This window comes from Sorghum bicolor, chromosome 1 (assembly GCF_000003195.3).
Source record: "Sorghum bicolor cultivar BTx623 chromosome 1, Sorghum_bicolor_NCBIv3, whole genome shotgun sequence".
Lineage (NCBI taxonomy): Eukaryota > Viridiplantae > Streptophyta > Magnoliopsida > Poales > Poaceae > Sorghum > Sorghum bicolor.
The window spans coordinates 19,367,195-19,392,976 of NC_012870.2; the positions used below are offsets into that span (position 1 = coordinate 19,367,195).

Consider the following 25,782-nt stretch of genomic DNA (forward strand, 5'->3'; position numbering starts at 1 on the left):
GTTGCCTTCAAAGACCCATAATATTACTGTATTTAATGTTTATTTTTTATCTTTATATATATATATAAAAGGGAGATGCTTCTCCAAAAAAAAATTTAAAAAAACATGTTCAAAAAACGGCATAAAAGATGTGTGAAAAAGAAACTAATGGTTTGGACGGAGTGCCAAAAGAAAACAAGGAGCGAAAAATGTCACTCGGTGATTGAGCTGAACTAAAATTTAGTGGCAAAAACGTTTGCTCATTAATATTTTGTTTGGTATACAATACGCAGATCGAGATTTAAAATTTGACTTGAATTACATGAAACTATGTCAATTTCCAAAATTTTTGGAACCTCATATTTCCTTAAATTAGTAAATGTAAGCTTGTATTAAATTGATATGAGGTGTGCACAATTTAAATTTTGACTTGAGTTCTGTAAAACTTTATTTGAGGTGCATTCATTTATATATATGTCTCCTTTATTAAAATCATTTGGAAAATTTACAGCAAGCATATACACTCAAAATATGCTTACTTGCTAATTTTAGATTTTTCTGACCACTTATAGGTATTGTTGGAATTATTTTGTGCTAATCTAGAGATAGAAGGTTGAATTATCCTTATAAAACAATTAATTTTTTTATCCATCTGCATCATAAGGGCTTGAATAAACCATGTGAGCCCAAATATAAGTTTTATGTAACTTCTCATTATTATTGGGGTACATGTAGTTCAAATTGAAATTTCCTTAGATAGACACGTTAATTTATTTTGACTATAAAAAAATAGTGAAACATTTCCCAATTTTCTAAAACTCTCAGACAATAACATACATGTCGTCTATTGCAAGTGAAGAAAGTTTTAGGGTATATGAGATATACGATAATAAAGATCTTCAGACAAAATATCATATACGATAACAATGACTCTTTTGGAAAAAGAGGTATTGTCTTTTCCTGATAGGTCAATATTAACGTTGCAGTCTACAGATATATTATAAGAGCACTCACAATGCAAGACTCTATTACAGAGTTCAAGACAATTAATTATATATCATTTATAATATTTTGCTGATGTGGCAGCTCACGGTGGGCGTTTGGTATTACCGAACCGATCGGTTCGGTACTTCGGTACTAAGGCAAATTCGGTTCCTGAGAAAACAGGTACCGTTCGGTTCCTAAAAAAATTCGGTACCGAAGAAATTCGGTATCGGTAAATTCGGTTCGGTTCCGGTATTTACCGAAATTACCGACAGACTTCAGCAGCATGTAATCAGCTCAGGTTCAATAGCTAATTTTTGACAGAAATTCAACATGATGTCTTATAAAATAAGAGTACCAAAATCATACATATAAAAATCCACAAGACTATAGCAGTAGATAACCACAAATACATAATATAGTTCTCCACAAGAGATCCATATAACTTAGTACTCAATACATATTACAAATCATCAAAATGTAAGGCGACGACAAGAATTAGGACCAGCAGCAGCACAACAGTGAAAGCACAAGTATGCAGCAGCAAGCTAGCAAGCATCTCTTGCCCTGTTGGAGTCTTGGTCACTCCCCTTCAGCTTTTCATTGGTTTACAAACCTGAAAAGGCTCAGACATTATGCAGCAAGTAAGAAATAATGAGTTGTTCACAAATAATTGAATTAATCAAGAGTTGTTCACAGACTTGGAAAACTAAAAAGAATGATATTTAATTAGCTCACAGGGTCACTTGATGTAGGCTTGGAGGACTTGCTGCTTGCTTTGGTGCTGGAGGATTTTGTTGGTTGGGACTTGATGTTGGTGGCGGTAACAATCCTCTTTTTACTTCCTTGAATTTGTGACTTGGCAGCATGGCCATCAATAATGGCTATGTCCTTGAACTCTTGAATTAATTCTAAAATAAAATAAAGAGAGGATGCAATAATTAATTTTTTCATTGATGAAAACATCAAGCAAAATAAATGACATAGAGCCATAGAGCATTACCTTCTTCTAATGTAGTTAACTCTTCTGTATTTTCTGACATAGGGATGGGAGTTGCCCTTCTAAGCCAATCTTGAGTACAAACAAGAGCTTCAACCATAAATGGAGTGAGCGAAGTCCTAAAATCATCCAATACACGCCCACCTGTGCTAAAGGCTGATTCACTAGCAACAGTAGAGATTTGGATAGCGAGCACATCACGAGCTAATTTAGAAAGTATGGGAAATCTAGTGGACTGGCCCTTCCACCAAGCAAGAATATCAAACTTTTTGACATCTTCTTCACACTCTTCAGCCAAATACCTATCCAATTCAGTCCTGCTGCCCCTACTGGAACTGCCTACTCCACTATTTAGCTTCATCCTCTTTACAATGTTACTCCTCGCCTTTCTAGGACTATCTCCACCTTGTTTAGATTGGGTTGAATCATTTGGTTCAGAGTTGACATTAGTTGGGGAAGAATTCTTGACCCTATATTCTTCAAAAAGATCATGCAAGCACTTGGTAATGGCAGCCCAAACTTTCTGCCCAACACCCTCACCGTACATGTCCTCTATTGCAATTTGTACATACTGTGAAAGCTTATACCTAGGATCAAGTACAGCAGCAATAAAAATCAGCAAGTTAATATTTTCCTTCTCCTTCTCCTTTCCCTTTCCCTTCTCATTTTGCAAGCCCAAATTATCATGCCAGTGCCCCCAATACTTGTCATACATGTCTTTCATTCTCTTCCCCATGTCTTGTTGGATAAAATCAGCACTACTCAGCCACTCATTCACCAAAGCATTGACCTCTAAAATCTCATGAAAGTAAGTGTGAGCAGTCACACTTAAGGACGCTGAAACACGTCTTGTTATATTGGCAAAATTCTTCAAAAACTCAGCTAGTTTCCTTGCATTTTCCCAATCGTGCTCATCTGGAACTCCCGGACCTGGAACACCCAGCTTAACCTCACTGAGCAATTCAATTGTATAGTATGGATCTTCCTCTGGATATCTTGCAAAAACCTTTTCATATGTACAGGCAGCTGCTAGCATATCATATGTTGAATTCCACCTTGTGCATATATCAAGGTTCAAGAATGCCTTGCTGTCCACTTTCTCCAATTGAGCAATCTCTTTAAATTTGACCAATCTCGATGTACCAGCCCTGACAAATCTAATGGCAGCCCTTATACGCTTGATAGAATTATCTAATTCTTTCAAACCATCTTGCACTATCAAATTAACTATATGTGCAGCACATCTCATGTGAAGGTACTTCCCGTCTGCTACGCTAGTTTTCAAACTATTCATTTGTCTCCTCAAATAACTAACACCACTATCATTTGCACTAGCATTATCAACCGTTACTGTCATTACTTTATCCAATCCCCAATCAAGCAAGACTTTCTGTAGGTGTTTCCCAATATCATCCTCTTTTTTGCCTTTTACCTTGAAAAAACTAATTATCTTTTTATGCAAGCACCAATTATTATCAATAAAATGGGCTGTTACAGTCATGTAGCTATCTTGCTATTGTGATGTCCAGCCATCAGTTGTGAGGCAAACTCTATTGCATTGTTCTTGAAAAAACATTTTTAGTTTAGCTTTCTGCTCAAAATATAATTGCACAGCGTCCCTAGTACATGTCCTTCTGGATGGCAAAGTGAAACGAGGACAAGCAATAGACATGAACTTCCTAAAACCAGGTTTCTCACCAAATGCAAATGGCTTCTCTTCTTCTATTATAAATTCAGCAAAGGCAGACCTAAGCAATTCAGGGTCAAACTTCCAAGTGCCTACACTAGTTCCTTCATTAACTTGCAAAACACCTTGTGTTGCATCATCACTAGATCTATGAGGATTACTCCTACAAATGCTAAAATGCTTACGCATGCCAGACGTACCATTAAGAACTGGATGTGCTTTGATCTCGGCATTGCAATACTTGCACTTTCCCTTCACCACCACACCATTCTCTTTGATTTTGATGAAGTGCTCCCAAATTGTTGATCTAGTTGACATCTCCTTTCTCTGCTTGCCCTCCTCACTATCTAGATCGATGACCTCTTTCTCCTTCTCTCCATCAGCAGCAGCAGCAGCAACATCCTTCTCCTTCTCTTTCCCATCATCACCAGCAACCCCCTCATCACTGCAGTACCCTTCATGATCGAGCGACCAATCAGTGACTTGTTGGTCAACGTCATCCTCAGGTTGAGACATCTATATATCAAATTTTCAAGTGAATTCAAAATAAACATTAGTCATCTAGATGACCAAATTGCTTTGTTGCTTTAGAAGTAATGGAAGTAACGAAATTACACAAATCATACTTAGTTACTTACATCACAGGAAGCAATAGAAGTAGCCGTTGTTGGGGTCTTGGGGACGGGCGTCGTCGGCGCCGGCTCCGGTGCTGGCTTGCTCGGGATGGGTGCGGGAGGGGACACTGGGGGCTGCGTTGGTCGGCGACTTGGCAGGTGCGGCGCTGCCTGCTAGCGCACGGTGGCTGCGGCCTGCGGGTCGTGCGCGACTACGCGCTGCGCGAGCCGCGACGGCGTGAGCGCGACCGCGAGTCGCGACCGCGAGGATGGCGGGGGCCGGGGGGCGCGGGGCCACGAGCCCACAAGTCGGGGCGGGCAGCTGCGGCCTGCGGCGGCGCGACGCTGCGACTGCGAGTGCGACCTCCGAATCTCCGATGCCGATGCGAGTGCGAGCGCCGAGCGGCTGCGGCGTGAGTCGTGACCGCGTGAGGATGGAGGTTGGCTAGGGTTTCTTTCTATCAATCGAGAATATAACGCTTATTGGGCTGTTGTTGGGCCTGTTTTATATTTTCGGTATATACTCGGTACTTCGGTTTACCGAGGTACGAAACCGAATTTACCTCGGTAATTTCGGTACCTGGCAAATAGGAACCGAACAAGAACCGAATTTTTCGGTTTCGGTATATTTCGGTTCGGTACCAGGTAATTTCGGTTCGGTTCTCGGTTCTCGGTTTTTGGTGCCCAGGGTGAGTGGCAGCATATGTATTGAAGAAAGAGGTAGAAAAAATAAGACTCCAAGTCTTATTTAGATTCTAAGTCCACATTGTTTGAGGTAATAAATAACTTTAAACTCTATAATAGAGTCTTGTGAGTGTGCTAAATCCACCATAGAAGAAGGTAGGTTCTTGTATACTCCAGTACGGGTAGTATAGGGTCGAAGAGACATTCGAATGTCCACCTCAGAGCATGCATTCTTGTTTTTTTTAAAAAGTTTTAAATTCTTCTATTCAAGGTAAATGACCTTTGCATTTTGGTTAACGTGGCAATAAAATCTTGGCCAGGTTTGGTATATATGCCAACCGTGTATTGCGCTTAGCATTGCATAGCCCCGCGCGTTTTTCTTCCCCGTGCGTGGTTCCCCTGCTGCCGCTATTTTCTTCCCGCGAAAAGTTGGAGGTCGTGATCTTTTGGTTTTGCACACTGCTGGACATCAACATCGACTGTGGGGGAGGCGATCTTCATCAAGCCGGCTGTGGGGGAGGTATGTACGTCATGGCCATGGATTCATCCTTCCAGTATGTGCATCGGGTTTCCATGGTACCTATGGTTTGTGTGTTGGTGTCGGTTGTTGCTTGGACCTTGGAATCGACGGCGTGAAGAAAATTTCCACCTGAAAAAATAACCACTGGGTCCACACTTTGGTTTTGCCAAACCATTGGAGGTAACCTTTTTCTCTCCTCCCCCATATTGATTTCAGACTTGCCAAACTCTATGTTTGCCAAAAATAAAATGCAAAAGAGTAAATTGCACTCACCATACAATAACTATTTAAGTGGGTGCATGTTAGTCCAACATCTTCTAATTTATCCAATTTAATACGACAACTATCTAGATGGGTGCTTATTGGTCCAACATCTTCTAATCTGTTTAATTTGAAGTAAAAACTTAGTTCATTAATGCATGTATGTTCCAAGCAGTGTCTTTGTACACTCTGAATCCCTTTCATAGAAAGCTACACACCCTAGCACACTCATCTCGTCCATCACTCAACTTGAATTATTTACTATATTATGATAACATTTCTCTGACTTTGGCCAAATAAAGGCTTACATTCAATTCCTATTTTAAATTTAAGTATAGGAAAAGTCATACCATTAAGAGAGATTTAAAATGGTAAGTGTCGACGAAAGCTGGTCGGCAGTCTACCTCGGGGTATACCCACGGTAGTAGTTTATCGGTAGACGGTGCGCAAACTACGAACTCGATGGTGACGCAAGACACAAGCAAGCTTTTTATCCAGGTTCGGCCGCCAAGTTGGCGTAATACCTACGTCCTGCGTCTGATTGTATTGATTTGTGTTGAGAGAATAATCTGTCCTAGGGGGGTCCCTTGCCCCTCCTTATATAGTCCGGAGGGCAGGGTTACAGATCTGAGAACTAATCCTCGTCGGTTACAATTGCCATAGATAGTTTGATATCAATTCCTATTCTAACCGACTAGAATCCTGCTTGATCTCCACGTCTTGTTTCCTTGCGCGAAACTCCAAGCTGTCGGATCAAGCCTTGAGCTTATCTCGTAATGGGCCAAGCCTCCTGGCCCAAGTCTAGCCGTAAGGGTATAGGGGTTTATACCCCCACAGTAAGCTTATGAGGAATCAAATGCTCACTACCTATCCTTCTAAAACTTCCGCAAGAATTTGTGGAACCTCCGCATTATGCTAATCCGCTGAATCGAGTTTTAAGTTTTTACAAGCCAATTAACCTCCCCCTCTAGGCCTTTCCTATCCTTTGGACGGCTGCACATTATCATCTTTTTTGTGTCTACTACATCATCTTATTTTTTTGTCTACTACATCCTTTAAACGGTGGCAACCACTTTTTATTTTCTTTTTTTCTTAGCTTTGTAAACCTATATAAGAACTTGGTTAGTTCAGAACCAAAAATAAATTTTGTTGATTTTCTTTTTGAAAAAAAACTCTCAGTCTCAACCCATGTATCAGTTCAAGCCAGCCATGAATGACAATAGGTTGGGATTAAAACAATATTATGGTATAGAAAGAAAAACGATCAGTTTGGAATTGTTCATATTTATGAAATTAATGACAGCTTTTATATTTGGCCAGATTCATAAATGATATCGTGTAGTAAACGATTCAAGCTGATTGATGGATGAGATGAGCATGCTAGGGTCTATAGCTTGCAATGACAGTGATTCAGAGTATACAGAGATGCGCTGTTACAATACTTGGACCGTATATGCACGAACAAGCAAGTTTTTGTATCAAATTTAACTTATGAGAAGATTGTGGATCGATATGCACCCACCTATATTACTGTTGTATTAAATTAGACAAATTATAAGATATTGGACTAACATGCACCCACTTAGATACTTGTCGTATGGTGAGTGTAATTTACTCAATGCAAAACTGTTAGAGATGCTCACAAACATTATTATGCTACGTTGAGTAGGGTCTCATAGGTACCAAGCGTGGCTGAGGAGGGGGCTGAAGGGACTGTTATGCCTAAGAGGAGTGGTCGAATTAAACAACTTAAAATTATTCGGTCAATTAAAAGCTAATTACCAAAAACTATATGCAAGATATACTATCCAAATGTGTACTACAGTTTAGCTTGCTATATCTCTAATGTAAAAAAGTTTTACCCCTATATATAACTTCATTAGATTTTTCCACACCAAACTTTTTCCGGTAGAATTTGAGATTTCCACCCTACCCATCCCAATCTTATCTACAAAAAAAAGAGTAATCTGCAAACTTGACATGAAAGTTTCTGTGTACTTAAACTTTAAATAACCAAATAAGAATCTTTATATTCATTTTAAACCTTGTTTTGTTGTTTTGTCTCTTGGTTATTTGAAGTTTAAGTACACCAAAACTTTCAGGTCAAGTTTGCATGTTGCACTTATTTTTTTAGATAAGTTTGGGATGGGTAGCGTGGAAATCTCGACTCTATATATATAGGGAAAAGTTGGGTGTGAAAACATCTATGAAGTTATAAAGACGGCAAACTTTTTATAATGATACCATCGTAGCGTTAGCACGAGGCCACATGCAGTACTAGTTAGTCCATGTTTTTGATACTAAATAAAAAAGTTAATTCTTTGCTGATAAGAACTAATAAGAGCTATATATTTAGTGATTAGAGCCAATTAGCCCATAATTAGCTCATATTTAATCTATTTTCATGGGGCCGGGCTAATTTTAGCTCTGAGATCCAAACAGATCTTTAGTCAGTTATCCGTCGGGTCAGACCATGAGACAAAATGAGTTCAATTTTTCCGTGGCAGCCGAGGGAAGTGTTACTGAAATTTGACTGCTGCTCTAAGATTTATGTGCAGGGAAAGCGTATGAGCTATGGAAGCCATAAAAAATGTATAAGATGTTTTTAATAAAATGAGATATAAGTATTACCCGGTGTTATCATACAATCATATATTACACCTCGAATGGAATCATACTTTAGATTCGCAATAGTTAGAATTCTGAACTTCCAGCAAATCTCTTCTGACTGAGTAGCAGGTCCAGGTCAAATATTTGAGTAGCTCTGTCAGACTAGCACGGAAATTAAACTCTCTTTTTTTTTGCCTCATATATGCATGGTCCCCGAACTCGTATCCTGTTTTATTTGGAGACGTGGCATAGTTTTGCACGTGAATTAAATATGTGATTGGTTCGGGGTTTTCTTTTCTCTTTTTCTTTTAACAAGAACGATTGCTTCTCGGTTGAACAGCTAGTGGAATGATGAAAAGCAAACGTCCACCGAAACATCTGCTGGAGCGTTCGTTTCCAGCAACAGCTTCCAAAACAAAACATCGGCTTGGTCATCAGTTGTTCTTGCGCAGGAATTACCGAGAGGCGGATATGGTAACATCGCAGCGAGCTGAGACAACCTGACACATTTCATGACATACGGATAGCTACCATTCCAGATAGTACAACGCAATGCACTTGTCTCAGATAGGGCCCGGTCAATTAACCTGGTATCTGTATTTCCGTTAGTGATAATGGAGATAGGGTTCCGGTTCAAAAACAAAACAAAAAAAAAACTACCTGGTATCGAGCTCAACGATCTGAGAAGTGAGAACACGACTACATATACGCTCGCCCGTCGAGCGAAGGGGCGGCAGTGCATCCCAGACCCAAGCATCTCGATCGAACTTAGCAACAAACAGCAATGGCGAAAGCTAAGCCTGCTGCTATAGCCATCGTCATCATCCTAGCTCTTCTTCAGGTCTCATGGGGCACAGCCCGTAAGCACAAGGACGATGGCGGCAGCGGCGGCACCTCTGCTGTGATGACGGTGAACGGGTTCCAGAAGGGCGGGACCGGCGGAGGCCCGTCGGAGTGCGACGGCAAGTACCACGACGACGACGACCTGGTCGTGGCGCTGTCCTCGCAGTGGTACGCGGGAGGGAAGAGGTGCCGCAACAAGATCAGCATCACGAGCAAGGACACCGGGAAAACCGTGGAGGCCAAGGTGGTGGACGAGTGCGACTCCGGCCGCGGCTGCAAGGACAACATCGTGGATTCCTCTCCTGCCGTCTGGGAAAAGCTCGGGCTCGATACTAGCGTCGGCGAGGTCCCCGTCACCTGGTCCGACGCCTGAATTCGCACGTCACACACCGAGTTGGATCTTGGATATGGGTGCACGTACGGCGTGCGGTTGTGCCCTGCCTCTAGTTAATTACTATACTACTACAGATAGTTTAATTTAGATCGACTCATCTCCGCTTGATAGTGGAGAGAGGTCGAATAAAAGTTTCCTTTCACGAGGGTGCAGAATAACCCCGTTGGATGGGCGCGGCGAAGGGGCATCCTGGAAATGCCGGCGTGCTGCTAGCTGTGTCGTCATTACACTGCAAAGTAGTTTATTTGTAACACTCTTCACTTATTCTATCTATATCTTCTATTCTATTTCTATATATACTATAAAAGAGCGAAGAGCGAAGAATTGAAAATAGCCTATTACTTTAGGTTCTCTACCCAACAACTTACTTCTTATCACTTACACATCTACATTAAAAATTAGATTTAACGTATCTAAATTATCTATCGTGATCTGACAAGAGCCTCTTATTTTATGTTTTCTACCCACCTTCTTATTGCTTAGGTCTACATTAAAATTAGATTTAACGTGTCTAAATCATCTATCATGCATGATCTAACAAGCGGGTCCAGAAATTAGTAAACATTTACGCATGTTTCTCTCTAGCTAGGATGACTCCTCAGGGCACTCACACAATGCAAGACTTTATCACAGAATCCAAGACAATTAATTACATGTTATTTATGGTATTTTGCTAATGTGGCAGCATATTTATTGAAAAAAGAGGTAGAAAAAATAAGACTCCAAATCTTATTTAGACTCTAAGTCCACAATTGTTCAAGGTAATAAATAACTTTAGACTCTATGATAGAGTTTGCATTGTAAGTGTCCTCAGTCTTTTTTTTCTCTGTAGAATTTCCTACCTGAACGCTCATACCCAGGCCCAGGGTGGCTTGCACCCCTACACAGGTACCCGGAGATGAAAACGGTACGGATATTTTCTATCCGTATTCAAGATCGAATCTGTTTAGAAGAGTTTAAATCTGTCCTTATCTAAGTCCAGATATTCAACATCTAATATCGCATCCGTATCCGAATACTCAAATATATTTATGATGTCGACATCCAATCATATCCTATTCAATATTGGCTGACACTATCCGTATTTAAATTCGAATCCGACAGAAATATAAAAACAAATATAATATTAGAATATGGGTCCGTATATATCCTCGCCCTATGCAGCCGAGATTCATATCCACAAACCACGATCCATCTCCTAGAGGAGGCGGCGGCGGCGATAACGGAAGCCTCGGCGAGTACACGGCAGCGGCGACTCATACAACACCCTTTCATCTATCGCGCGCATCGCCCTTCTTTTCCCCTCGCTGCCTTGTGTCAACCTCGGTGAAGCTTCACCACGCGGCGCCGCACTTCCACGTCGCTGGGTTCGGTGGATTGTTCGACACACTGGCGGCAGACCGTGCTGTCCTCCCATTAGATCAGACCCTATCCACGCCTGGAGAGCCAGCAGCAAAGTCTCGAACATTGTCGTCACCTGTTCATGTGAAGAGGCTCACACTGTAGTACCTTGCTTAAAAATTGGTTAGAATTCAGCACCTAAAAGCAGTATATTGCTTCATTTTCTGGCCTATTGCACGACCTCACTGTAGTACCGCTGAGCTTTTTTAAAAATTTGTTTTACTATGTTTCAGTATTGTAAACAATTGTTTGCTTGGAGCTTTACCTTTGTCCTACTCATTTTCATAGTGTTATATATATAGAAAAAGTATACTCAGTAGCCAGCTAAAAAAAAGTTATTTTATAGCCACCTTTATTTAGAATAATTTTATATACTAATTTACGATAATATTTACAATATTGTTGGGTTACTATAACCATGAGAATTTTTACCGTATGTTACGGTAAAAATCCGGCCTCATGGTTATAGTAACCCAACAATATTGTAAACCACTTAGTAAGGATAAAGAATAGTTCTTCTATCTTGTGTCTTTGTATTCTTCTATTTTAACCTATTGAGTCGTTCTTAAGAGACGGAGAGAGAAACAGATTTTAACTGTTGTCAACGTGTTTTACAACATTTAGAAACAACTGAGTGGTGAACAATTAACGTACGCGATATGAACAAACACGTGGTTTTTGGACACTGAGGCTGACAGGAACGCCTTAATTAACCTTACATGACAAGTCGCGTACACCATGCAAGTAGTTTTATTCTGCCACACTCTTGCTACCTAGGTAGCATGCCTCGAGAGTAGCAATAATGGACACAAACGACACACACATCAACTGTACCGTCCTGTCATCCTCTAGACGCAGGTACAATCATAGACTCTCACGTACATGACAACAACAACAACAAGCAAACTGCAGGGGCAAAGGGACCTGATCAAAGAACATGTCTTCGTCCTTCCCCTTGCTGGCGGCCAGCCGGCATGCAAGACCACCGGCCGCCCTCCGCGCGATCGACGGCTGGTTTCATTTATTTCATGCGTCGGACCAGATGACTGGGACCTCGCCAATTTCGGTGTTGAGCCCTAGCTTCTTCCAGACGGCCTTGGACGTGTCGACGATGTTGGTCTTGCAGCCATGGCGGGAGTCGCACTCGTCCACGACCGTTGCCTCCACGGTGCGCCCGTTCTGCACGCTCGTGATGCGGATCTTCTTGTGGCACCTCTTCCCTCCCGCGTACCACCCCGTGGACAGCGCCACGATCAGGTCGTTGTCGCTGTGGTAGTGCCCGTCGCACTCCGACGGGCCTCCGCCGTCCTCGCCCCTCTGGAACCCGTTCACCGTCATCACCGCGCGCGTACCGTGGCGCGACACGGCCGGCGACGAGCAGCCGTTGTCCTTGTGGCCCATCAGGCCGACCGAGTCGTCGTCCCCGCCGCACGGGTCCGGGTGGTGCTCGTGGTGATGCCGCGCGACGCCGCACGAAACCTGCACCAGAACAAGCAGCGCCACGACGGCAAGCGTAGCGTTCGCCATTGCTAACAGCTAGCTCTCTAGCTACCCCCTTTTCTCGTCAGCTGTACTGTAGCTAGCTAGCCTTGCACTTGCACTTGCACTTGGTCACTTGCCGTGGTTCTTGAGCTGTGCGGCTCGAGCGGTTTAAGTAGGCGCGCGTGCGGTCGAGCCACGATCGATGCACTTGAGTCCACGTGTCAATCATATCGCATCGTCGTTGTTTGAGGACTGAGATGCTACAAATCCGTTTTCTTTGAATACCACTACGATACTCTTCGGTACACTCGATACTGGACGGGGACAGGTCCGTGGTAAATCGATGGTTTTGGATTTTTTCATGGTGTCGCACATGTTATTACAGCGGTAATATCCAAGGGGGGAATATATGTGACTTCCAATGTAAAGAGAGAGCTAGAAGCCCCACTAACCGCTATTATTGGAACGGGCATGACGGGGTCAGCAATGATGTCCTCATGTCCATATCGTCAGAAATAATTTACCAGTGATCACAAATCACGTCATTAGTAGCTGTACGCGACCGTCTGGAACCTTCTCTGAAAGTTCCAAATAACCCCTTCTGAACATGCCAACAACCTCTGGGACTGTATAAATATGTAATCCTGTTTATTCGAGATCAAGGGTCATTTGTTCTTTTCAAATTTCAATCATCATTTTGCAATCACAACGTACGTTCTGGTTTTATCGGCTCGTATATCTCTTTTTTTCCCCTCATCCTTCACTACAAAAGAAATGGTCTTTACAACTATTACTACTTCTTCACATCTGATTTGTCACAGACCGGAGGAGGGATTGTAGCATCCCTACACCCATTTTGCGGTTATCAACTGATATTGATGCATGCTACCAGGGCCGTGCCGGCAAAAATTAAGGCCATGTTCTAAGATCTAAAATAGGCTGACTTATAGCACTAGGTAACTAAGAATATTTTCTATACAAGCCACGAATTATAGGTATATCTTAAAAGAATTCGGCTACTTGTTGGTTTCTAGCCTCCAAGTACCAATTATCTCATTTGTTTTATGGATCCATGACACTATAATATATAGTTTGACACTTGCCAACACACCTTCTTCCAATATCCATCGCCAACGCTCTTTATTTTGCACTTTATAGTGTTAGCGGTTGAGTATTGACTCGAGATTCCTTAGCTATCCTATGGAGACGTGACTCAGCAAGTTGAATTACACACAGAGTAGGCAGACTGATGAAAAAACGACTTACATAAAACTATATGGTGCTAAATAAGAAGAAATAATGTAGCAATTTTTATAGTTGGCACAAGTATTTATCATAAACTCCACGCAGAAAAGTTAACATAAATTATTTAATATTAATTATTAATGAGCTATAATTTTGAGACCCCTAAAAATTTGAGGCCCTGTACAGTCGCACGGCCCGCACACCCTTGTGCACGCCATGCTACCGATCATAACCCGTAGAGATGCCTTGGGAAACTATCACAACCGTTGTTAAACATATGTACTTTTTATGTAATAGAATATTAAAAGAAATGTTTTTCACTAACGCCATCCTATTTTTTCACTAGTGGTACACACAAAAGTAAACGTCAGTCAGTGTCTATGTCTAAGAACCGTGAAATTATATATTTCCACTTGTGATCTGTAACACGACCACTAGAAGAAAGTCCTATTTTCACTAGCGGTTGTTTTAAAAAATATATATATTGACAGGTATTAAGAGCATCTCTAAGAGTAACTTATTTTTCTCCTCACAAATCATGTAGTTTTGTACTTTTTAAAAATATATTGGGAGAAACAAGAAGTCCATCTCCAAGAGTTTGTAATAATCCACTTCTAAATAGAAGACAATTTTACATAAGCAATCCTATACAATTTCTAAATTAAGGAATCCTATACAATTTCTAAATTATCATAACCACTTTTATGTATTTTTTTTCTCTTGTACATTTGCATCATGAACTTTTTCCTACTCTCTGTCCTTTCCCACACCCTTCCACCTATAGAAGATGGCGCGAAGAAGAGCGACGCGCGTGATAAAGGTTGCACGTATTTTTACGCACGATACCAGCCTATTTGTCAATTGCCAATAAATGGGAAAGGAATATGAGATACTCTTGCAAAAGAGTTTTTCTTTTTTTCTCCAAAAAAATATATGGATGAGAAAGGGATGTGGTGTACTCTTAGAGATGTTATGCCACATAGTCCTATTTCTAGAGACACTTGTCATAAGACAACAGCTAAAAATCTGGTTTCTAATGGTGGTCGTCATATTTTTAGAGCTAGTTATCATCAGAGCAACTCCAAAAGAAAAGCTATATGTATCGTTGAATCTTCATATCTGATAGGAAAAGAGAATCCAAAAGGTGTTGTATCTTGTGTTCTAAAATAACAACTTTGAGCATCCCCAAGAGCTGTTCTAAAGCATTAGCTAAATTCTACTATTTAGCCATTATGTAAAATAGACAAGTCCTAAAAAAGTATGCTACTCCAACAACTTAGCTTTTTTTTTGCTTTTCTATATTTAAACTTGCATCGTCGAGAGACAGGTGATCAAAATCTCAATCACTCGACGACCCTTCGTGGTTGTTGTTGTTCGTGCACCCACCAGGCTGCCCGATCAGACGAACCAGAGGCTTCTTGACCAAATTGACGTGTGGGAGGGGAGCTCGCACATGCGAAATATGCAGCCACCACTGGAAAATCGGAATATGGCGAGCAAGCAGGCTTGCTTTTTATGGCCACCGGAAAAGACAGGATGGCTAGCTTGCCAATTTAGAAATTGTGAAACAATAGCTGTTGGAGCTTCATTTTTGCTGTTTAAACTCTAAAATAGACTCCAAAACAAATTTAGCACATCTATTGGCGATGCTCTAATAAGCCAACCTCTAAAATAAATTAGTAGTTCTTCAAGAGATTAGCTAAATCATTTTCTAAAGGTAAATTTAGCTATTGTTGAAGGAAAAAAGTTTCCAACAGACTCTGTAAACCACTCTTCAAATTTAGTAGTTCTCCATCCCACCTTATTCGCTCTCTATTTTTGGATAGCCTAACTCATTAGCCATCCTTTACAAAGTCTGTTTTTGTCAAATCTATTTTAGAGAATAGCTAAATTAGTAAATTTGGCTAGTGCTTTTAGCTAATCTCTTAGAGTTTCTCTAAGGTACGGTGCTGATACAAATTGATTTCTTATATGGCAGTTGCTCTAAAAAAACCTGCCACTAAAAATACGATTCAAAATGGTACATATGTAAAATTGATAACTTTTTTAACATTAAGTCAGATGAAGATAAATTTTACATTAAAATTATGGAGAGGTCAGCTACATCTACAACTCTAGTTGAAAACTTTAGATTTAAATCATTTATGGGCCTAAATATTCGTGAGAAATTATTATACCAATTTTAACAAGAAAAAATTTGAGTGATTTTCAGAGATGGTTGTTTAAGTCTACCTCATCTAAAATGATCTCTACTCTCTACAAGCGCAGTTGGATCATGCCAGTATAATTCTGTACCTAAATTTAATGTTTGAGCTAGGCTTTGATATTTTAAATACACATGAAGGGGCTGTGTTCACAGATTATTGCAGAGATTGATTATATTAAGTTCTTGTTCAAGTCAAATTTAAAATTTTACTTATATAATTTTGGTATATATTCCTCGGCCCTCGCGACCATCTTTTCTTTGAACAGATTGCAAATGATGATAGAAACAGTAGTAGTCAGAATTTCATGTCTACTTCAAAGAGTAACTCAAATCTGTTACACGTCAGGAAAGCTAGAGCATGATTATATGAAGTTAGGGTGTTCATCCGTTCTTACGAATTAAGTTAACAACTAGGTATTCCAAGGCTAGAGCAAGAAATTGAAATTCATACTCATACCCCAACTAGTGTTGTTGTCTAGAGGAGATATAGTGTTGATATATCTTACCATATGATAGGACATATGTTGCTACTACAACGAAACTACTATCTTTTTCTTAATGAAATGATTGCAATAGAAAACTGGCAGACTTCTTCCAATGAGCATGCTAGCTAGAGTGCTTCAAGGCTAAGACAAACTATAGCATGTGTTTCTACGTACACTCCATCCACCATCTCAAGTCATTCAATATCACATCCAATGTCAGAAAAGACATTACAGTGTATCCTTGTGAGGTTTAGACATTGAGCTTAAGAGCTTTGAGAAAATGGATTTATTGTGTCGTTTATATCGGTGAGCTAGAGCCCATAGCACTTGAGGTCTTTATAACCTTTTAGTGAACGCGTGTGGCCTTCTAGACAACGACCCTCGTGGAGCGACCTCATATCAATGTGTGGCTATCTCCAACAGGAGACCCATTTGGGAACCCAAACCTAAAATGGGTCTCCAACACAATACCTATAGCCTCCAACAGAGTACCCATACAGAAGACCTATTTTGGGTATCAGGAGAGGCATAACCCAAATTTGGGTATCCTCTCTCCTCGAGACCCATTTGCAGAGAGTGTTGTCTTTTAGGTCTTGTTGTTGGAGAAGACTAAAAATAGGTATGGAACCTTCTACCTGTAGCGCTACCCAAAAGACAAATGGGTCTTGTATTTTGGGTGACGATTGTTAGAGTCATCCCTCGTGTGGAGAAGCTTTCTAGTGTAGACGACATCAAGAGATGATCGGAAGAGCCCACAGCCGGATAACCGTGGTGACTGGTGAGACTTCATGACTCACTACTGCTAGCCTTCGGTTAGTATAGATGCCTTGTATATGGCAAATTCAACACTATGACCGGGAGTGTACCTCGGTTGAGATCAATGTAGATTGCAGGTCACGGTTTGACAATCAATACCATATATAGGATATATATGGTCGCGTCTCAGAAAATTTACCATCTATGACTTTAATTCTTTATTACTCACGTACTACGATTTATTGGGTTTTCTCGCTTGTGCTTTTCTTTTTTGGCATTTACCTTTCTATATTAGATAGACGTACTAGTTAATAAGATTGCCTCTAGGTTGTTAAACTTTTTTTGAGCGCAGTAGAAAAAACTTAAATGCATATTTTGTGGGAGTAGTTTATGATTTTTCTAATGGTAGTTTAATTCAAGCCCTAGAATTTAATTTAAATTAGACATATGGTTTACCCACTCCTAGAGGCTCACGGCACTTTATTACAACTGAAGCAAGGAAAGAAGACAAGTGGTCAGGATAGCACAATATATATTAGGGTTTGACATACTCGTCGATTAGTCTAGTTTATGGATCTGACAGAACGAAGCTAGGTTATGACAACCTATAGTACGCTCGAGGTAAGAAAATATGTTAGTGTGGACGTTCAATTTAAATGGCGCGGTAAATGTGAATTTACATTAAGTACTCCATATGTGGCACTGGTGCATGATCGGGCATTAGCACCGGTCGGAAAGGGTCTGTTGCCCCGGTTCCCGAGCCGGGGCTGCCCTTCCGGGACTAAAGGCCCACCCTTTAGTCCCGGTTCTGGCAACCGGGGCTAAAGCACCCCTCTTTAACACCGGTTGGTAAAGGGTCCTGCCAGGGCTGCCACGTTGCAGGACCCTTTAACACCGGTTGGTATTACCAACCGGTGTTAAAGGGTTTCTTTTTCTTTTTCTTTTTGGTTTACTTCTTCGGTTCTGTTTATTGTTTATATATAATATATAATAATAGGTTTTTCAATACAAGTTTTGCTGATACAATAATATATTTATATTACACGCATATTAAACATATATAAATGAAAATTATAGGCTTAGCGGAATAATTAAGCTTTGCCTATAATAAAATGAATAGACCACATCAAAAATTAAATAGATATGTAAAAAGCTTTATATATATATAGTTTTATATGTACAAAATTCGTAACACATATATACATAGAGTTTTTTCTCCCAATGTCTACAAACGATACAAATGATCATCGTTGTTTGGAATAAGAGTTTCGTTGTCGTTGAAGTGAAACTCGCCGTTTGGATTGATCACTTGGTCGCGGAGAAATCCTGCTATCGTCTCTTGGATAGCTTTGATTCGGTCTTGTTGTAGGACCTTTTCCCTCAGCCATTCCGTCTTTAATTTGAAATAAATAAAAAAGGTATTAGTTATCTAAGTTATTCAATATAATTCAGAAGATAATGAAAAGAGACATGTAACGTACTCTGAGCGTCTCTGTGGGTGTTTGATTGACTTGTGCCATCATGAATTTGCACACGTAATATGCACATAGATTGTTCCCCCTTCTTGTCTTAAACACCATTGTACGATATATATATAAAAATATTCACGACCACGACAATAAGAAGGCTAAAAGTTAGCGAAAGTTTGTTAGCTAGTAGAACTTACTTGTGGATGTATTATGTTAAGCGGCGCTTTACATCCACTGAGATGTTCACGGTCAATGAATCTTTCCCAAACCCTATACACAGCCATTGTGGATCGTGAACTAATAATTACAGAGTCATATTATGATATTTTTGTAGCGGAGATCGACATTACGTACCTTTGAGATCGACATTTTTGGTGCCTGCATATATACATACAAATCCTAAGTGTGTAAGGATTATATACATGTAATTAAAGAAGTTAGAAGTATAATAAAAAGAAAAAAATACTTACAGACAAAAGCAGCTGACAAGAGATTTGTCAAGAGCGTCGAGGTGGCATAATTGGTGCAATTCTTCGAACTGCACGTATATGAGGTCATCTCCACGGAAGTAGTGATGTTGTCTAATACGAACAGAAATCCAATTCTCTCCCCTTTTAGACGCCTCAATGCACCATTTGTTTATTGCAAACATTTGTGTGCCGAGCTCGTGTAAACGCTTAGGGTCGAATAGACTCCTGCCCGGTTCATATCTTGCCCTCCATTGATCAACTACCTCGGCTTTTTCAAATGTTTGGCATCCAAGAATGGCGGCAATTTCTTTCATATTTAAACCGCTCTATCCAAAGTAACGCTCAAGCGAGTCTAGCTCAGACAACGCTAAGGATTTCTTTGGCATCAAGTCTTCATTTGAGCCGTATTGATTTGGCACAATCAAAGGGGGCACCGGTTTTGATACTTCTCCGAGCTGTGGGACCCCCTTTCCTACTCTCTTCTCTTCTTAGTAGGCTGTGAAGACTTGACCAGAGACCGCTCATAGTCCGAAAGTGCTGGCTTTTTCTGAGCTTCGCGTTGCTTCTTTTGATGGTCCGCCACCTTCTGCCTCAGTTCCGATGGCTTCACATAAAAATACGGCTTTTCTGGGTTAAGCCGTTTTTTCCTATCCTCCTTTATTTTATCAAAAAATTGTTGGACCTCAGCTTTGGATGTAGCAATTACCTCCTCTTCACTCTTTTCGTAAGGTAATTTTTCTGGCGTCTTAGCTCTCTTTGCTGAGGCAGCCTTCTTTGGAGGTGGGACCGATGACTTCGGTCCTTCTTGGGCGGACCGCTTCTTACTACCTCGCTTTGGAGGCGAGGGGACCGACCGTGCACTCTTTGGAGAGAGCGGTGCAGGCGGTGGAGGTGGTGGGGCCGATCTATTTGGCGTTGGAGAACGCGATGGAGGAGTTGGAGACCTCGATGGAGGAGTTGGAGACCTCGGTGGAGGAGGTGGAGACCGTGGTGGAGGCGGTGGCGGGGTCGGTGTGGCCACCGCAGGTGTTGGAGGAGATCCAGCATTGTCACCGCCCGCAGCACTATGATGCGCTGGGGAGAGAACTGGACTTAGGTTCGAGGAGTCCCTGTAAAGAAAACAATTACAAGTTTTGTGAGCAAACTTTTTTTAATTTCAATACATAATAAATAATATAAGAAGTAAAATCACACACAAACCTATGCTGAGGAATAATTATGAAGCGCTTGCGCCAACAAATAAATGCCTTCTCAGCTTCACCTAAGGTCTTCTCTCCGTCTCCTCCTTCTATGTCTAGTGGCACATTGCCACAACCTTTCTCAACCCTATCAACCGAGACGCTAGCATATCCACCAGGTACTGGTCGATTATGGATTCTTGGAGTTCTCGTTCGGTCGATAGGGTTGAAAACAGCGATAGCCACCTTTTTGGTGGCATTCCCATCTGGTACATGCAGCTCACAGGTAGTAAAAGCCTCTGTGACATCATCCACGGGGAAGTGTAGCTTCATGTCATCCTGAATGGTTGGTACTTCTGTGGATGCGCAGCTGCTTTTCAACTGGCCTGGGGGGCTAACATTGACCTCAGGCTGTGATGTACCTTGCCCTTTCGTCATTTGACTAAGTGCTGCTTGCACTTGCCTTTGAATCTCTGCCTGCATCCATTCTTCACGAGCTTTCTCGCGCTCTTGTGACTGCAGAACAAAAGCTTCGAGGCGGCGGATCCGCTCTACCTCCTCATCCTTCTTTCTCTGGCGGCTTTTGTAGGTATCTTGATCGGCTTGGAATGATTACAGCCACGGAACTGCCCCATAGCCTCTCGTACGCCCACCGTGCTCAGGATTTTCAAGCGTATAGGTGAGTTCATCCTTCTCCCTGTTAGGCCTGAACTCACCAGACTGAACCGCCTCTCGTGCACGAACTAGTCTCTCTGCTGCTCTAGAGATTTCTTGGCCCCAAACTAGCGCCCCGGTGTCTGGGTCCACGCTTTCCCCATGACCGTAGAACCAATGCTTGGAGCGCTCGCTCCAATTCTTTGCTATTGTCTCGGGTGTAACCCCCCTAGCAAGCATCTCCTGTTCCATTCGGTCCCACTTGGGAACAGCACTCTTATAACCACCTGATCCCATATGATGGTGGTATGTCTTTTTACTGGCATTCTCTTTGTTTCTATTGGCTCGTTCCTCGCCCTCTTCTGATGTTTTGTACTGCACAAAGTCATCCCAGAAGGCCCTCAGCTTTACATATTGCTTGAGGTTGAAATTTGGAGTCTCGTTTTTCTTGACATATGTTGACGGTCCTTAAGTACTAAAATTAATAGTCCAATAAACATGAAAAAGGATCAATATAAAACAAACATCTAGAATAGGGGTTTTATCTGACAGAATTCCACGAGCTTTGGTGTTTATCTATTTCTGCAGGGGTTTATCAGAAAATAGGGAGAGAAGGCCCACATGTCATGTTTACAACGAGATAATTACGTGCCGCGCAATTTTCCTTGATCTAGAAGGATCTAGAAGCCACGGGAACGAACTAGAGGGGATTCGGGCTCGGGGGCTGGGCGCCCGCCCACCCCCCTTGGGCGCCCGCCCAGGTGGAGAGTCCAATCAGGACTCTGCTTCGGGACAATCCTCCACCGACCTAAAGGATCAATCTAAACCATACAATCTATGTCGGTTTGATCCAATGGCTCACGTTCACTTGAGGGGACTATAAAACCAGACCCCCTGGCCCCTGGAGGAGAGGAGGAGAAATCATTATTCAGAGGTAGCCATCAAAGTTAGGGTTTAGAGCTTCTCTCCCACAGAGAATTAGAATTAGCTACTCCCTAATCCTTCAAGTTTAGAGGTTTGATTAGATAGCAATTAGAGAAGTAGAGCACTACGCTCTGGATTCGGATCTTCGGTAATAAAGATTGGTATTATTCATATCTTTCTCTAATTCTATTGTTCTAATTGCATTATGTCTCTAATTATTATGTTCTTAGTTTGCTCTAGTTCTATATTTGATATAGTTCTAATTGATAATGAGTTTATGTATAAGTTTGCAAAGCGCTTAGCTCTTGTCACGAGGGAGTTAGGTGATAGATCACATGTGAGCGTGGTGCTTAGATGTTATTTATTTGCAAATGTATCCTATTGGCCGAGTCGTGTGGTAGTTCGCGATAGTGACAGCTTCGTTGATTCTTATATAGTCCACCCTTCGTTGATAGGACAGGCAGAACCGGTATTGTGGAGTAAGTCATGCGATGTTCTGATTTACTTTATCAATGTTCCTTATACATGAATGAAGAGTCTTTTATGCTATATATGATCTTGTAGATAACTAGAGTAGATTATGACTTAGTAGTTAGTAGATGACTTAGAATCCATTCTCTAGCTAATCCGACATCACCTACATATATGAGGAGTAGTCTATTTTCTAATCGTTGTGCTATCTACCCATGAACTTATACTTTATTATCATTATCTTTATGGTTTACCCCCTGCTAAAGTAAGTGACTGTGTGACGAGTTTCTCATTAGTAATCATGTTCTTGCAAGTTTATCTCTAGTCTATGCCTTGATAGATTTTGCCCCCTTTGATTTAATTCCATCTTCTTAAGATCCCCTAAGCAAAATTATAAATAACGATACCTGGAATACTTATCCTGGTGAAATGCTACAATGAGGTGTTTTATCTGTGCGCTTGCGGATAGAATAGATTATTTTCTAGAGAGCCTTTACATTTATAAATACCTTTGTACACTCTGGCGCCATGCTAGGGATGACAACCTAGTATTTAAGTGGTGTTAGCTAGTGTCAACAAGCATTTCTGGCGCCGTTGCCGGGGAACATTATAGAAATTATACGAGTCTCAGGAATAAGTCATAAAAGGGAACAAAAGGGTAATATTAAGGGAAGCCAGAAAATCAATCAAGGTTATTCATATAAAATATTAGACTAGACTATAGAGAAATAATTGCATAAAAACAGCTACTAAGTGAGAAATCATAACAAGGCACCGCTGCTTTGGCAGGTTCACCCTGTTGTTTTTCTATGTTTATATTTTTATACAGGGTATAACAGGATTGACTTTGGGTGCATTCAACTCTTCATCATCAGAACCAAAGCAATCAAGAGAAGAAGAAGCTAGCTACCAATTGCTGAAGCTATGGCACAAAAGACCTTGCAAGAATTCTCTGCTCCAAGTCTTGACAACATTCCAACTGGTCCAAGATTTGCAGTAGAAGAAGGAATACCTGAGTTTGAGCTCAAGTCAAGCCTCATCAATCTGGTGCAAGCTACACAATTCAGTGGAAAGGCACATGAAGATGCCAGTGCACACTTGCAGAATTTCTTAGAAATTGGAAGCACAATCCACATCAACGGAGTTGACAAAGACGTCATACTACTTCGCCTTTTCCCATTCTCACTAGAAGGAAAAGCGAGGAAGTGGTTCTACACTCATCAAGATAACATCAACAACTGGACGAACTTGTCAGATGCCTTTCTATCAAAGTTTTTCCCTATAGGCAAAACAACTGCCTTAAGAGGAAATATTGTCAGTTTCCAACAGCAGAAGACAGAAGCCATTTCAGAAGCATGGGAGCGTTTTCAAGGATACATATCAGATTGTCCTCACCATGGAATGGCCACATGGTTACTTATGCAGACCTTCTACCATGGATTAACCCAGAAGGCTCGTCAGTGCCTAGATGCATCTGCTAAAGGATCATTCTTGGAACTTACAACTGGAAAAGCAGAGATACTTTTGGATAAGATAGCAGAAAACCAAAGCTGGTTCCAAGATAAAGATCAACATTGTCATCAAACTGAAGAAATACCAGAAGAAGTAAAAGCATTATCAACTAAGATGGAAAATTTTCTCTATTGGATTGACTAGAGGGCCAAGTTCAAAGAAGATCAAAGGGCCATTGAGACAGCATACAAATATCAACCAACTTTGAGTCAACCCAATAGCAAAGGTATGAATTCAGGTAATACTGTCAAGCAACTTTCATTAAAAGAGATAATTGCTCAACAAACCAAAACTAATGATGAAGTTAAACAAAGGCTAGATACAAATGAATCATCTCTAAAAGATATATATAATAAAATGGATTTTCTACTAACTGCCTTTGATGAGCAAAACACTCTTAATAAAAGGGTAGAGCTTAAATTAATAAAGATAGCTGCTGCACTGCCTGTTGCTACTAACATTGAGCAGGTAAAGAATATAACTACTAGAGGAGGTAAAGCTACCAGAGATCCACCATACCCAAAAGAGAAACAAAGAACATCAGCACCAGTGCAACCAGCAGTGATAGAAGAAGAAAGCCCAGTTGAAGCAGAAGATCTGCTCCAACCATCAAGAACTGGAGAAATGAGGAAAGATTTTTACGACACCAACTATTTGCCATTTCCCAGAAGAAACAGAGGACTCCAGTCGGATGAGCAGTTTGGTAAGTTTGTAGAGGTCATTCAGAAATTATATGTCAACATACCTCTGCTCGATGCCATACAGGTACCTACATATGCAAAGTACATCAGAGATATTCTTAACAAGAAGAGACCACTGCCCACCACTGAGGTTATCAAGCTGACAGAAGAATGTAGTGCGGCCATCCTCAATAAACCACCAAAGAAGAAGGAAGACCCCGGATGTCCCACTATTGATTGCTCGATCGGAAACCAACACTTCAACAATGCACTTTGTGATCTCGGAGCAAGTGTCAGTGTGATGCCAGCATCAGTCTACAAAAAGCTTGATCATGCAACCTTAGAACCAACATCAATGTGCCTACAACTAGCGGATCAATCGGTTCGACACCCGTTGGGCATCGCCGAGAACATTCCAGTCAAGATCAGAGATTTCCTGGTGCCAGTAGACTTCGTAGTACTGGACATGAGTCCCGACTCAAAAGTATCCATCATCCTTGGAAGGCCATTTCTGAGCACTGCCAATGCCCACATTGATGTCGGAAAAGGAGAAATCAAGTTCAACATAAACGGTCAAGAACACTTCACATTCAAACCCAGACCAGAGAGAGACTCTACAGTGAAGGAAGTTCAAGAAGAACCACTGGAGACACCATCTCCGGAGGAAGGAAACTCAGAAGATTAAAAGATTTGGAGGTCCAGCTTGGGGGACCTAAAAATCCCAAACCCTCACCGGGAGGTAAATCGGTATTTACCCGCATTATCAATTTTCTCATTCTTGCATAATTAATTCTTGCATTAGTCATAATAATCAAAAAGCCCCATATAAATAATATTTGTGGTGTGTAACAACCCATATTTATTATTGTGGGGGCACAAAAAAATATTTCCCATTATCATTTTAATTAAGTTTTAATTCTCATAGATTTTTCCTGCATTATATTTATTTATGTTAATCTTCTAGAAGCATGACCCACACTCTTTGGGTCCCACATGTCATACACTTCACCTCACATACATCCCATCACATAATTTCATCCACCAATATATTTCCACTCACCTGACATCTTTCCACCGTCCAACCATTACCAACACAACATTATTTTGCGTGAGATCAAAGCAAGGAAGCAAGTGGAGGAAGCACACCCAGGATGGACACCAGGGGTGGGCGCCCGCCCACCTACCTTGGGCGCCCGCCCTGTCCCCTGCTCAGCCTATAAAAGGCCACCTCCAGCTTTCCTTCTCTTCACACACACACTTCAGAAAACCACAC

General features: G+C 41.2%; 3 protein-coding genes and 1 long non-coding RNA gene across 4 annotated transcripts; 1 reads left to right on the plus strand and 3 right to left on the minus strand.

Moving 5' to 3' along the window:
* LOC110433866 lies at positions 1,305 to 1,870 on the minus strand. The gene is made up of 2 exons (XR_002451249.1): positions 1,702 to 1,870; positions 1,305 to 1,579 (listed from the first exon to the last, which is right to left on the minus strand). It is a non-coding gene; the product is annotated as an uncharacterized LOC110433866 (long non-coding RNA).
* LOC110431048 (zinc finger BED domain-containing protein RICESLEEPER 2-like) lies at positions 1,929 to 4,166 on the minus strand. The gene is made up of 2 exons (XM_021449653.1): positions 3,851 to 4,166; positions 1,929 to 3,178 (listed from the first exon to the last, which is right to left on the minus strand). The coding sequence occupies exons 1-2, from the start codon at positions 4,164 to 4,166 to the stop codon at positions 1,929 to 1,931; spliced, it is 1,566 nt and encodes a 521-aa protein (XP_021305328.1).
* LOC8067374 (putative ripening-related protein 7) lies at positions 9,124 to 9,555 on the plus strand. The gene has a single exon (XM_002464408.1). It carries the CDS (start codon positions 9,124 to 9,126, stop codon positions 9,553 to 9,555), a length of 432 nt encoding a protein of 143 aa, XP_002464453.1.
* LOC8067119 (putative ripening-related protein 6) lies at positions 11,739 to 12,584 on the minus strand. Its single transcript, XM_002466991.2, has one exon. It carries the CDS (start codon positions 12,502 to 12,504, stop codon positions 12,004 to 12,006), a length of 501 nt encoding a protein of 166 aa, XP_002467036.1. The 5' UTR covers positions 12,505 to 12,584; the 3' UTR covers positions 11,739 to 12,003.

What these genes read in the sequence shown, in the direction of transcription:
- LOC8067374 (XM_002464408.1), top strand. Translation starts at nt 9,124, where the DNA reads ATGGCGAAAGCTAAGCCTGCTGCTATAGCCATCGTCATCATCCTAGCT.
- LOC110431048 (XM_021449653.1), bottom strand. Translation starts at nt 4,166, where the DNA reads ATGTCTCAACCTGAGGATGACGTTGACCAACAAGTCACTGATTGGTCG. An exon ending in AGCACATCCAGTTCTTAATG is followed by an intron (nt 3,179 to 3,850) that starts GTACGTCTGGCA and finishes TTAATTTGATAG; the next exon opens with TGCAAGATGGTTTGAAAGAA.
- LOC8067119 (XM_002466991.2), bottom strand. Translation starts at nt 12,504, where the DNA reads ATGGCGAACGCTACGCTTGCCGTCGTGGCGCTGCTTGTTCTGGTGCAG.